Here is a 13,591-nt window from a genome sequence, read left to right on the forward strand (position 1 = left end):
GCGCAGTATAACAAACTATACAATAGCGACAATACACCTTCTCTCACTAAACCTCTGATCAGAATCACCTTTTATGAGCCAAATAAGATTCTAAACCAACGGATACTGATCTGGATTCAACAATTGATGATGGGACCCAACTGGGGATATTCCATTTACGTTCTCCAATCTGTCTGTCTGTCTCTCTCTCTCTCTGTCTCCCATCCTTTTTCTTCCTTTTTCTTTCCTCGTCCACCATGGCCTACCCGCCCTCTCTTTCTCTAAAATATATCTAATTATTAATAATTTAGTTTAATTCGTTTATTCTCAACCGGCGGGGCTTGTCTGATCATTGGTCCTCATCTTGTCTGTTCCTCCTGCAATAAGATCATTTTCATCGAACCCTACCAACTCTCACATGTAAGGATCCGTTTCGAACACTCTGCATATCTTATTTTAATCCTAATTTTGTTGATTGGGATTTGTAACCCTTTAATTTAATGAGTTATAAGTTTTTTTTTTTGGGTGTGTGGTGTTGGCGGTTAAAGCCATTTGAGTAATTGTTTTTGTTTTTTCGTTTTCTCTTCCCATTTTAATGGGGTTGTTTTTGTTTCATACTGTTGATTTGTTTTTGGTTTATGGGTATTATGATTATATCAAATTGCGGAAATGGAAATGTTTTTGATTGCTGCAGGGGACACATATCATAAATTTCCCAAAATAACTCACATTTTATGGTAGTAGTGGTTTTGGATCATTGGGCTATTGATCTGTGAATTGTATTTGCTTCTGCTCGTGATTTGTTGTTAATCAGGCAAGACTGCTTCCCATTTAGAATGAATTTGTGGAGTATTTTGCATGTTTCCATTTTGTCTCTTCATCATTTGAAAGCACTCACCACAAGGCTGACTGATTGGGATATGAGATGGTGTTAGAAAGCATTTAAACACCAAACCTTGAAGTGTTCTAAAGATGCCAATCTGAAATATTTTACTTTGCTGTGCAGGAGTATTTTATCAAGGATATGGAATGTTTCAATTTGCAGTTTGGATTGTTATTAACTTCAACTCTTTCACGGATAGAGTCTCTGTGGTGATCTGCGGCCGAGTTTCCATGTGATAGGTTGTACAAAATGTTTGATTGTGGTAGATCGCAGTTTTTGGGTGGGCACAGGGACAAGTTTGTAAGGTATAAAGTTTATCAACGTTCTTTTTTCTCATATCATGACAAATTTATGTTATTTTTAAGATTCTTTATCTTGTAAGAGCGCCATTTTCTCAAACTTAGATTAAATTATTATTTACTTTATAGGCTGATTCCCTAAATTTAAGTCATTCATCTTGAAGATCCCTGCAAATGGCGAGTATACTCTCCTGTTTCTATTTCGGGGAACATTTTTTTGATTCCAATACCTGACTTTGTCACCTTTCCTGAGTGTGGGTAACACTCTTTTCTTATTGTCAAGGATTAGAGCCTGATGATTACTGTTAATAGGTGAGTCCTTTCCTTCTTAATTCCTTCATGCTGACCCTACAGCTCTAAGGGTTGAAAAACTCTAGAGCCCCATCTTCATTTTGATGGCATTTCAATGTCTTCATGGACATCGTTTGAGTCCAAGTAAATTGTAGATTGATGTGTTCTAGCTTATTTTCACCTTGATGAATGGTTTTTTTTTGACAAAACAATCTGTTAGTCAAAAGCCATCATCACGTTTCTGTTATGATGCCAAATGGTGTCTGTATACCTTTTACCCATTTGTGAAGGAAACTCCTCACTTCTAGTGACAACTAAGAAAAAGGGAGGGATTCTTACTTGCACCATCTAGGCTCTTGGGCTGTTTTCTATATCACTTTCCAACATATTGAATTGGATTATACAATCATGTGTGCTTGAATCTGCCAGTTACATCCCTAGCTACCTTTCTCAATTTGAGCAACCTTTGTTGGACCAAAATTTCTTCCAATCCTCTGGCTGTTTCCATTCAAGTAACCTTTCTTTTTTGTGGAATAAGTTTTTTTTCCCTCTTTTAAAAAAATGAAGAACTAATTAGATAGTTAAAGAGAAGGAGTGTATGAAGAAAATCGGCTATGCTCCCTCACAACAAGAACAAGAATGGAAAAACAAAGGCATGTCCTCACAAAGGAATATTATCCCGGATACATAATCTTGGGTACTACATCTTCTAGAGACCAGCATCACCATAAGGTAATCAATTAGAAACCCTTTCAGTTGTTTTGATAACCACATTGCAAAAGACGTGTAAGCTGATCAAGACCAATTTGATAAACTAGTCTATGATTAATTCTAGTATTTAATGATTTTATAATTAAGTGCTGTATGTTTTTGTCAAATATAATGCAAGAGGTCAAGATTTAGAATTTCAACTTAACTGGTTTGAGTGCTAACAGATGAGATTGCAGGTTTTGAAACCTTTTATTCCAAAACTGAAATTAAGTTCAATTCTGTATCAGATTGATTGCAAATGTAAATTAATCTTCCAAAATCGATCTGTTTACTGCTCTACATTTCAGCTTTGTAAGAAAAACTGTGGCTGTTTGTGATGATGCTCTGGGATTATTTGTCTGGTTTATGTCCATGCATAACCATGGTATAAAATCTCGCGATATATTGGCGATATATCGCCATATTTCGTAAATCTCGACATGTCCGGGATACGAAACACTTCCGAAACAAAAAAAATACAATATCTCATCGATATATCGTGATATATCGACGATATATTGTGGATCTCACGATATATCGCGAGATCTCACGATATATCGCGAGATATTGAAAAAGTGACAAATAGTGTCACACTAAGGCCCCTTTTATACCATATTTCGCAGCTCTTGGTCGATATTTCGACCGAGAGCTGCTGAAAATCAATTTTTCTCTCTTCTTCCTCATTTTTTGCTTTTCTTCCCCCTTTCCAAGCCTCATCCAAGCATTGTTGAAGCTCCTTGTCGCCGGGAAGACGTCGGAGGGTCATCTAAGCTCATCATCCAAGCCTATTTTCATTATTTAAGGTAAATTCTATTTCTTTAAAACTATTTTTTTTTAAAAAAACTTTGTACAAATGTTGTTGGATGTTGATGATATTAATATATGTTAGACACCGGAGGCCGATCTACAGCCTCACGGTGTCGAAATTTTTTTCCCATATGTATTTTTTTAATTTTTTTTCTGGTTTTAAAAATTCATTTTCCTACAACTAAAATAGGAAATAATTAGGGGTAATATGACTTAGATGGTAATGAATTAAATATATGTTAGACACCAATGGCCGATCTACGGCTTCACAGTGTCGGGTTTATTTTTCTGCTCTTAAATAATTCTTTTAATTTTCGAAAATTAAGAAAAATATATAAAAAATTAAAAAAACAGAAATAAATAAGGAAAAATATGAGTTTTAAGTTTAAAAAATAATGAAAAAATATGAAAGTTATTTCTATATGTTTTGAGATGCATTACATGTATATTATGTTTACTAATTTTTGGTTTTGTTGTGTTAGGTCAATACTTATATTAACATTATATATAAAAAATTGGTTTTAATTATGTGAAAAATATAAGGGTTAGGGGAAAAATATTAAATAACTATACAAGTGTATTAGTAATCTAAAAGTGTCAATTGAAGTGCATCTACATTAAGTTTTTTAATTATTTGTGTTACTTACATTGCAATAAACAAGTATCATTATGGCGGATCGTGATAGACAACGTGCGAAGGGCAAGCAAAAGGTGGGGGAAAGTAGTCAACAAAGGGGGCGGAGGGAACAAAGAGAACAGAGGGAACAAGAGAGACCAGCCAGCCAGCATAGGGGTGACATTACATGGTTACATGGTACTCCCATTGATGGGGATAAGAGAAAATCTATATGTAACTATTGTCACATGCAATTTATGGGAGGTGGGTCCAGTAGACTTAAACAACATCTGACTGGAGGATCTAAAGATGTTGTAGGTTGTCATATGGTCCCTACTGAAGTAGCCAGGGAGATTGGTGATAGTTTGAGGGGAAGAAAGAAGAGGAAGGCTGACAAACAAAGGATAAGAGAACAACTTGAGGATACAGTGAGGAGTTCGATGGGAGGAGGAAGACGATACAATGATGATGATGATGATGACTCCTCCTCCTCTGATGATGATGACATTGTAGTACCTGATGACATACAAACAGCAGAGGAGGCTAGGGATTTTAGGCGGACTGTTTCAAGGAGTAGAGTAAGTTTTCAAGATGATCAGCAGAGACAAAGAGTAGGGGGTAGTGGAGGAGCTGGCAGTTCTGGAGGTCCTAGAACTTTGAATCCTTTTAAAAGATCACAAAGTGTGAGGGCAGCCCTAACACCTCTACCAGTACCAGTACCACTATCAACATCTAATCCTAAATTGCATAAGAAGAAAGGAAGCAGTCAACCCAGAATCAAAGGAGCATGGAAGGGGATGAAGGGATTGGTTAAAGAATCAATAGCTAAGTGGATGCTATACCATACCATCCCAGCAAACACTGCACAAGGCCCCCATTATGATACCATGATAGATACCATTGCAGAGGCTGGCCCAGGATTCAAGGGCCCCACCCCATATGAGGTAATGAATGTTTATCTACCTCAACAAAAGAGTGAGATTGATGAGTACATTAGTGAGATGAGGAATATGTGGGAGACATATGGGGTGACTATAATGGCAGATGGATGGGTGGGCCTCAAGAAAGTCCATCATCAATTTCTTGGTTTATTGTGATGGGAGGACAGTGTTCCTCAAATTTGTGGATGCATCCAAAGAGATAAAAGATGCAAAATATATTTCTGATTGTTAAAGGAAGTAGTGGAAAAAGATGTGGGTATTGAGAATGTTGTCCAGATTGTAACGAATAATGGAAGTAACTTCGTGGCGGTGAGAAGATGATGAACAATAGTAAGTACCGGCTCTTCTGGACTCCTTGTGCAGCCCATTGCATTAACTTAATGCTAAAAGATATGGGAAAGTTAAAGTTGGTGAAGACTGTGGTTGAAAGTGCAAGACAAGTCACCAACTTTGTATACAACCACTCCTATGCACTCAATCTATTGAGAGAAAAATGTGGGGGTGACTTGTTAGGCCTGGCATCACAAGATTTGCCACCAACTACATTGCTCTCAAAAGCATTGAGACAAAGAAGGCCGGGCTGAGAAGCATGTTTGCTTCTGAGGAGTGATTTGAATGGAAGGGTTCCAAGACTGCAAATGGGAGGGAAGCACAAACAACGATGTCATATGAGGACTTCTGGACCAAACTAAGCAAAGTGGTGAAAGTTTTAGAGCCAGTAGTTAAAGTTCTACATGTTGCTGACTCCGCTCTGAAGGGCCCAACCATGCCAGTCCTATATGCTGCAATAGACTTGATGAAAGATAGTTTCTATAGTGTGGCTCCTCGCAGTAGCAAACACTTCTTAGATATCATAAATGCTCGCTGGGAGAATCAACTTATGCATCCACTGCATAAGGCTGGTGAGTAAATTTGTTTTATGTTTACTAATTCATAGTATTATTATTTACTAATTACCTATGCATTTGACAATACCTCTATTCTATATGTCATATTTCAGCATACTACTTGAACCCTAAGTATTTATATAACAATAGGCTTGGGTTGGAAACTCAACTTATTGATGCTGTGAAACAAGTAGTGAAGAAGTTGGAGCTAGATGGTGCACTACAAGCAATTTGCAACAATGAAGTGAGTTCTTTTGGAAACTCAACTTATTGATGCTTTCAAATAAGTAGTGAAGAAGTACTTACTAATTTTCCACATGGGTGTAGATCAAGGTATTTAGGGATGCATTGGGAAGTTTTGGAACTGAGGCTGCGATACAAGGCAGAGCACGTGGTGATGCTGGTAATTCTTTTAAGTTTTAAATTACGTATGTATTGAAATTTGAAAGTTGAAAGTTGAAACAACATTTGACACATGTCTTTTTTGTTGTAAACTTGTAATGCAGCTGAATGGTGGGTGTTGTATGGGGAATCGGCTGAAAACTTAAGAAGAATAGCAATTAAAGTCCTTACCCAAACATGTTCGCATCCGGTTGTGAGAGGAACCTGGAGTACCTTTGCACTCATCCACTCCAAGAGGCGCAATAGATTGGGGTCTCAACGTTTATCTCGACATGGTGTATGCGCACTACAACTTGAGGTTGAAAGCGAACACATACGCATGGGACATGAGGGACAGAGGGGCACCATTGATCTAGCGACATCTTTCAAGTTGACTCGACGATGAGGACCCTATTATGGATTGGGTGAGGGATAGAGGTGAGCCAGTGTTGGATGAGGAGGGAGGTAGGCCCGACCCCATGATAGCTTCTGAGATTGGTGCTGATGTGGACGAGTATATGGCTGACGAGGGTCAGATACATACAAGGGAAGCCTCACCCATACCATTCCAGCCCACTGGTGGCAATGTTGCTGATGATGAAGACTGGCCTAAGTCCTCAAATGATGATGATGGTGATAATGGTGATGCTGGTGGTGGTGATGGTGATGCTGGTGGTGGTAATGCTGGTGGTGGTGATGTTGGTGGTGGTGATGCTGGTGAAGAATTTGACGGCATGCAAGAGCGTTATGTGGTAGGCCAGGAGGCCCAGGATACGGCACCTGTAGAGCCACTCCGATTCACTGGAGAGACAGTTTGATCATGCCACACAAAATACGGACCACGGAGCACGTGCCCCCGCACCCCCACCCTCGAGAGGCCCCCTACATACATACAACAGGAAGCGTAGGGGTCGACAAACACAGTTGCAACCTGATCACATGGACATTGATAACCTATCTAGCTCTGTTGGTGGTTTGAGTATGGGTGATAGGGAGGGAGGACCGACTGGATATTGGCGTGCCCCATCTTTTGACGCACATGCCACTCCATTGGCATCGGATTATGGTGCATCACAACCTTACGGTGGATATGGATATGGATCATCATAATATGGGCGATTTAGTGGGGTAGGGACTATGACTACCATCCCAATCCAGAGACATCTTGGATCATCTTTTGTAGATAACATCTTTGGATACCCTAGCGGACCTAGTTACCAACCTCACCGGCCATACATGCAGCCAATGCCATCGCCTCTTGCGCCGGCGCCAACATCATATCACAGTGGATCATCTTCTTCACGGATCTGGATCGATTGGTAAACCTAGTTTATATCCTAGGATAGGTTACCTACGATATGATTGATGATTCCATTTACGTGACACTTGTGGATGACTACACTCGTTTCTTCTCCGATTCTATACCGTGGTCCACATATGTCCTTCAAACAGAGAGCAATGGACGTTGACTCGGCGAGGCATGAGTGGGATTGATCCAGGAGGCACAAGAACTACTATTAGCAGTTTAGCACTTGTAATTTGTAACTTAAGTTGTGATTTCATTAATCTATGTGTATTTAACTATTTATACATTAGGGTCGGCGACCGTATGTCAATCAAAGGTGCAAGCCCAAAACACCAATTTGAATTCACATTTTTACAATTTTATGGTTTAAATGTGTTTATTAAGCTTAAATAAGGCTGTCCATGAAGTTTCAAGCCTAGATATGGCCAAATACCCCCCGAGATGGACCCCCGAAATATTACAGAAAAAATGCAATATTTCGGTCATATTTCGCGATATCTCGGATATTTCGGATATCTCGGTAGGCCCGAGATACCGATATATCGCGAGATATAGTACTATGTGCATAACAAGCAATGCCCTATTATCGCATCCATCATGAGTAAAAATGAGCAAACAGGTTGCTTATAACGAATAAAGACTTCCTTATCTGGCTGTAAAGCACTGTGTATGAAAATATTTATGATGGAATATTTGGGGAATTGAACTTGTGTCAACGAGACACAGGTCCTCTCTATTTATAATAAACATAATGAAGTACAAGTTACAATAATACCGTTAGGGCAACATATACTAAACCCTACTGGACCATTATACCCTTGTACCTAATGTAATTCCGGCTGGAGATAAAACCAACTAGAACCAGAACCAGGGTCTGCTTGGGTTTAATGCAATCGGCTAGGGAAGAATGGATGATTAGACGAAATTAGGGTTCGGGTTTAATGGAGTTTAGGGTTTGGCGGTATGGGTAGGATAAACTGATGTGGAGGAGTCTCCTATTGAAGGTCTTGAAGTGTTCTAATGGAGTTACAGATATAAACTAAGATAGGTATCGATTTAGGGTTTGGGTTTTGGGTTTTGGGGAAAGTGAAAGGAGAAGAGATCTAGGGTTTGGAGTTAGGGTTAGGGCAGGGATTAGGAGAAGAAGGGTTTGGGGGATTGGGGATTATATGCTTACTTGTTGTGGGATGGATCCTTGAACTGATATCAGATCTGAATCACTGAGTTATGACTCTTCACACACTCGGCAGTAGTAAACTTGAACAAACTTGAATGCACTTGAAGGAGAGAAGCAGTGAACTAGTGAAGGCTCTCTCAGCCTCATCTTCACAGCCTATCTTAGGACAGTGGAATGCATTAAAGCAGTATTCTTTTTTATTAAATCGGGGGGGGGGGGGCTCAATTGAGCTCTTACATTATAGAGCCTTTAAGGCTGGACAGAAAATAAATTCTAACTATGATTAGGTCTCAAAATAGAAATAGGAATGCTAACTAGGACTAGGACTCAAAATAGAAATAGGATTGCTAACTAAGACTAGGACTTCTAATTACGATTCAAACTTGTACTAGGAATCCCAACTTAGAATTACAACTCAATAAAGAATAATAAAAACAAATACTAATTTAAATCCTAACAACCCCACGACTGCTACTAGTGTAAGAAAATTTCCCTACACCTACCCGATGGTTACTTATGCTGGTTTAGGGAAGAATCCCTACACCTGCGGCGGGTTTTAGACAGCCAGTGTACATCAACTTCCCCCCCTCTTAAAAACATTCGTCTTCGACGAATGGATGAAACACATGTAGTGCTCATAGAGATCTGGATCAAGGCGCTTGAAGTCGTCGGCGTGAATCTAGGTACTGTCACTGGTAGGACGATCCTTCCATTTAACAAGAAAATAGTAATAGCCGCGACCACCCCGCATAGAACTGGTTGTTAAGCACATTGTCGATGACATCAGCGTAGGAGTGGTAAACTGTGGGAGGCGGAGAGCATGTTCAGTATCACCTTCGTCCGAATGGTGGCCAACATAGAGAGTGAGATCCGCCACGTTGAAAACATTGTTAATCTTCATGGACGGGGGAAGCTCGAGCATATAGGCATTGGTCCCAATGCGTTGTAGCACCTTGAAAGGGCCCATCTTGTGAGGATGGAGCTTATGATTGGCCCCAGAAGGAAGTCGCTCAGGAGAAATACGAACCATCCCCAAATCACCAGGTTGGAATTCCACATATCGGCGATGACGATCAGCTGCTGCCTTGTATCCTTTATTGTTAGTAGCAATGCATTGGCAAACGTTAGCATGGACCTCGGTGATATGGCGGAGGAACTCATCAGCTTCCACACTAACACGAACATGAGGAGGAAGTAGGAACAAGTCCACGGGGCGTTTGGGTTGCATACACAAAACAATCTCAAATGGGGTACGGCCAGTGGTCCGACTGACAGAACTGTTGTATGCAAACTCAGCAATATCAAGGATAGAAGGCCAATCTTTCTCATGATCACGAGCCAGACATTGGAGGAGATTGCCTAAGTTGCGATTAACCACTTCAGTCTGCCCATCTGTCTGAGGATGAAAGTCGGTGGAGAACTTCAGCTTGGTATTGGTCTTCATCCACAAGGTCTTCCAAAAATAGCTAGTGAATTTCACATCACGATCAGAAACAATAGACTCGGGCAGCCCATGAATACGTACTACCTCTTTGAAGAAGAGTTTGGCTATGTGACTTGCGTCAAATATCTTCCGGCAGGGAAGAAAATGAGCCATCTTCGAAAACCTGTCTACCACTACAAATATAGAATCATGACGGTCCCGTGTAGATGGTAAACCCAAGACAAAATCCATGCTGATATGTAACTAGGGGGCATGAGGCACTGGAAGAGGTGTGTAGAGACCTGTGTTTTGCTTATCACCCTTGGGAAGCTGACAAGCATGACATCGTTGTATGACTTGCTGTACATTGCGCTGAAGATGTGGCCAATATTACAAATCAGCAACTGCAGCATGTGTCTTGCTAACGCCAAAATGCCCTCCCATGCCACCGCCATCTAGCTCCCTAATGAGGTGTTGTCGAAGGGACGTGTTAGGGATACATAGGTGTGTCCCTATGAAAAGATATCCATCACGTAGGGAGTATTTGGCATCAGTTCTACCTTGCTGTAATGTAGTATGAATGGGAGAAAAATCAGAATCAGCCGTGTACTCATCCCTGAAATGTTCGATGCTTGTACTATGAGTAGAAGGGGTGGACATGGTGAGTACTTTCCTACTTAGCGCATCAGCTACTTGGTTCTCTTTGCCTGCCTTGTACTTCAGAGTGAAATTAAACTCTTGGAGATAGACAATCCATTTAGCATGTCGGTTGCTTATGGATCTCTGAGAATGGAGATACTTAAGGGCTTCATGGTCAGAATATAGAATAAATTCGTAGCCCACAAGGTAGTGTCTCCAATGCTTTAGAATCTGGATCACTGCAAAAAGTTCCAAATCATAGGTAGAGTAACGCCTTTTAGCATCGTTGAGTTTCTCACTGTAGTAGGCAATGGGATGATTTGATTGCATGAGAACTCCTCCAATCCCAACATGGGATGCATCTGTAGCTACCTCAATATGACATCAAAGTTTGGAAGCCGTAGAACAGGTGCCTCGGTCATCTTTTGCTTGATCAATGCAAAAGCTTTGGTAGCAGCCGGTGTCCACTGGAATCTGCCCTTACTTTCCTTCATGCATTCAGTAATGGGTGCCATGATGCCACTGAAGTTCCGAATAAAACGCCGATAAAAAGATGCTAGGTCGTGGAAGCTCCTGACGTTTGTCAAGGTTTGTGGTACTGGCCAATCGACTATGCTTTGCACTTTCTCCAGATCAATTTCAACCCCTTTTGAAGATATAATAAACCCAAGGAAGACAACCTTAGGCAACATAAAAGAACACTTTTTGAGGTTGATGAAGAGTTTCTCTATACGTAACACTCTTAACATGTGCTTCAGATGATCGAGATGGTCCTCAATGGTGTGACTGTAGATAAGAATGTCATCAAAAAACCCCGAGAAACTTGCCAATGAATGGACGAAGTACTTGTGTCATTACACGTATGAAGGTGCTTGGCGCATTTGTGAGACCGAAGCACATCACTTTCCATTCATATAGACCATCCTTTGTTTTGAAAGCAGTCTTCCACTCATCTCCTGGGTGGATCCGAATCTGTTGATATTCGCTCTTCTAGTCAATCTTTGAAAAGAAGGAAGCACCTGTAAGCATATCTAACATGTCGTTAAGTCGTGGAATCGGAAATCTGTACTTGACGGTGATATCAATACACATCCTCCATGTACCATCTTTTTTTGGAGTAAGTAATGCTGGGACAACACATGGGCTCATGCTCTCAACAATAAATCCCTTGCGAATCAGGTCATCCACTTGTCTCTTGAGCTCGGCATGCTCAGTAGGGCTGAGACGGTAAGTGGGCAGATTTGGTAGCACCGAACCTGGTACTAGGTCAATGGCATGTTGAATATCCCTCATAGGAGGTAGCTCATCTGGAAGATCGTTTGGGACTAGATCTGAGAAGTCATCAAGTAGATCTTTTATGGGCTTGGGGTGAATGGTAGTAATGGCTGGCGACACTGCTTTCATGTCAAAGCTAGTATCAACCCTGTCTCTTCACTGGTAGCAAGGAATTCACGGTGGGGTAGGGACAAAAGTCGTGGCTCCATGGGTTTTGCCTTAATAGTACTTGTACTAGCACGTGGCACCTTACTGCTTGATCCTTCTTTCATTGGCTGTTTATAGTCTTCAAAATCTGTTGTCGCTTCAACTGGGCAGCTCTAAGCCTTGGCTTCATCAATGGTATATTGAGTGGGTTGAGAACCAGTGGTTTTCCCTCGAAATCAAAGAAACACTGATTCTTTGTATCTCCCGTCAACACATTGTTATCATACAACCATGGTCTCCCAAGTAATACATCAGTCAGAATCATAGGAATCACATCACACCAGACATTCTCTTCGTAAGCAGAAATCTTAAGTGGTACTGAAGCTGCTTAACCTCTAGAGTGTCGCTATTAAGTAAAGATGCCTTGTAGTGCTGTGTGTGAGGTTCAGCCTTAAGCTTCTCTTCAATGACAAAGGCTTGAGAAACGACGTTGACGCAACTACCACTGTCCACGATCACTTGTGCTGTTGCTGATCCACTATCCATCAGTGTATAAAAGATGCAATGCCGATGCCAATCCTCTCCTTTAGATTCAGCAACCAGAATGTGGGTTACTACATTCACTTCGTAAATATCATCTTCCAAAGTATCATTATAATCTTCTCCCTCAAGGGCAGCATTAACAGCCCAATCGTCATTAAGCTGTGGGTCACACACTTGGACATCTGGACTAGCTTCCATAGATGCAATTATTGAATTGGACTTCCCTCTTTGTGGACAGTATCGTGAATAATGACCCTCTTGTTGACAATGGAAACACTTAATGGGGTTTTGATTACCCATAGGTGCCTTACCTTATTCCTCTGTAGTTGGTGGAGTTCGAGAAGGGAAACCATTAGGAGTAAAAGCTCTCCTAACATCACTGGACTGCGTTGTGAACCTTTGTGGTGTTTCAGATTATATATTTCAACCACACCCATCTTGTCTTTAATGTCAATCCTCAATCCCAACTTGAAACGGGATATAAGCTGGTCATCATTCTCATCTACACCCGTTCGTGAGAGCAAGTCATTAAATTTATCAATATACTCCTCAACTATTAAAGTACCTTGTCGTATAGTGTTCAGCTGATCATGCAAACGCCTCTGATAAGAAGGAGGTAGGTACTTTTCTTTGAGAATCTCTTTCATAGCTGCCCAAGTAACTAGTTCCATGTGACGACGGATCAACCTGTCTTCATGTGTACGCCACCAATCTCTAGGTCCTCCTGTTAACTTAGTAGTCGCCAGCTGCATCTTTCGGTCCTCAGACAACCGAAACCACTTGAAGTAGTCATCTAAAGCACTCAACCAGTCATGGAATGCAATAGGGTCATGTTTCCCATTATATTCTTTTAGATCCAGTTTTACCTTATGCTTGTCATCACATTGGTATTGATTTCCATCGTGATCTTCATCCTCTTCATAGGCAGAATTGTTGATAACCCTGTGTGTCTGTTGTGTGGGAACCCTCTGTGGTAATCTACATGGATGTCAGTTGTTGGTGTAGGAAACATCAGCTTCAATTTGTGGTATCTGTTGTGGAGGTGCAGTAGGACCTTGTTGAGACAGTACATCAACCTGTTGCTTGATGGTCTTCACATCTTCAGATAAAACCTTGACTATTTCAGCCAGTTGCTGTAGAGTGATTGGATCACTTGATTTTGGAGAACCCATAGCTCGCTCTGATACCAAAATAATGTAATTCCAGCTGGAGATAAAACCAACTAGAACCAGAACCAGGATCTGCTT

At 40.9% G+C, this 13,591-nt stretch overlaps 1 protein-coding gene across 1 annotated transcript in view; it reads left to right on the forward strand.

Annotated features, from left to right (window-relative positions):
* Window positions 1–348: 348 nt before the first annotated feature.
* The window catches only part of LOC122646087 (probable cyclic nucleotide-gated ion channel 5), a 110,091-nt gene continuing 96,848 nt past the window's right edge, over window positions 349–13,591 (forward strand). The window contains exons 1-2 of the mRNA XM_043839562.1: window positions 349–399; window positions 986–1,167. Coding sequence (XP_043695497.1) covers window positions 1,112–1,167 — 56 coding nt within the window. The 5' untranslated portion in view covers window positions 349–399; window positions 986–1,111. The remainder of the gene's footprint in view (window positions 400–985; window positions 1,168–13,591) is intronic.

The sequence above is a fragment of the Telopea speciosissima genome, chromosome 11 (assembly GCF_018873765.1).
Source record: "Telopea speciosissima isolate NSW1024214 ecotype Mountain lineage chromosome 11, Tspe_v1, whole genome shotgun sequence".
NCBI lineage: Eukaryota > Viridiplantae > Streptophyta > Magnoliopsida > Proteales > Proteaceae > Telopea > Telopea speciosissima.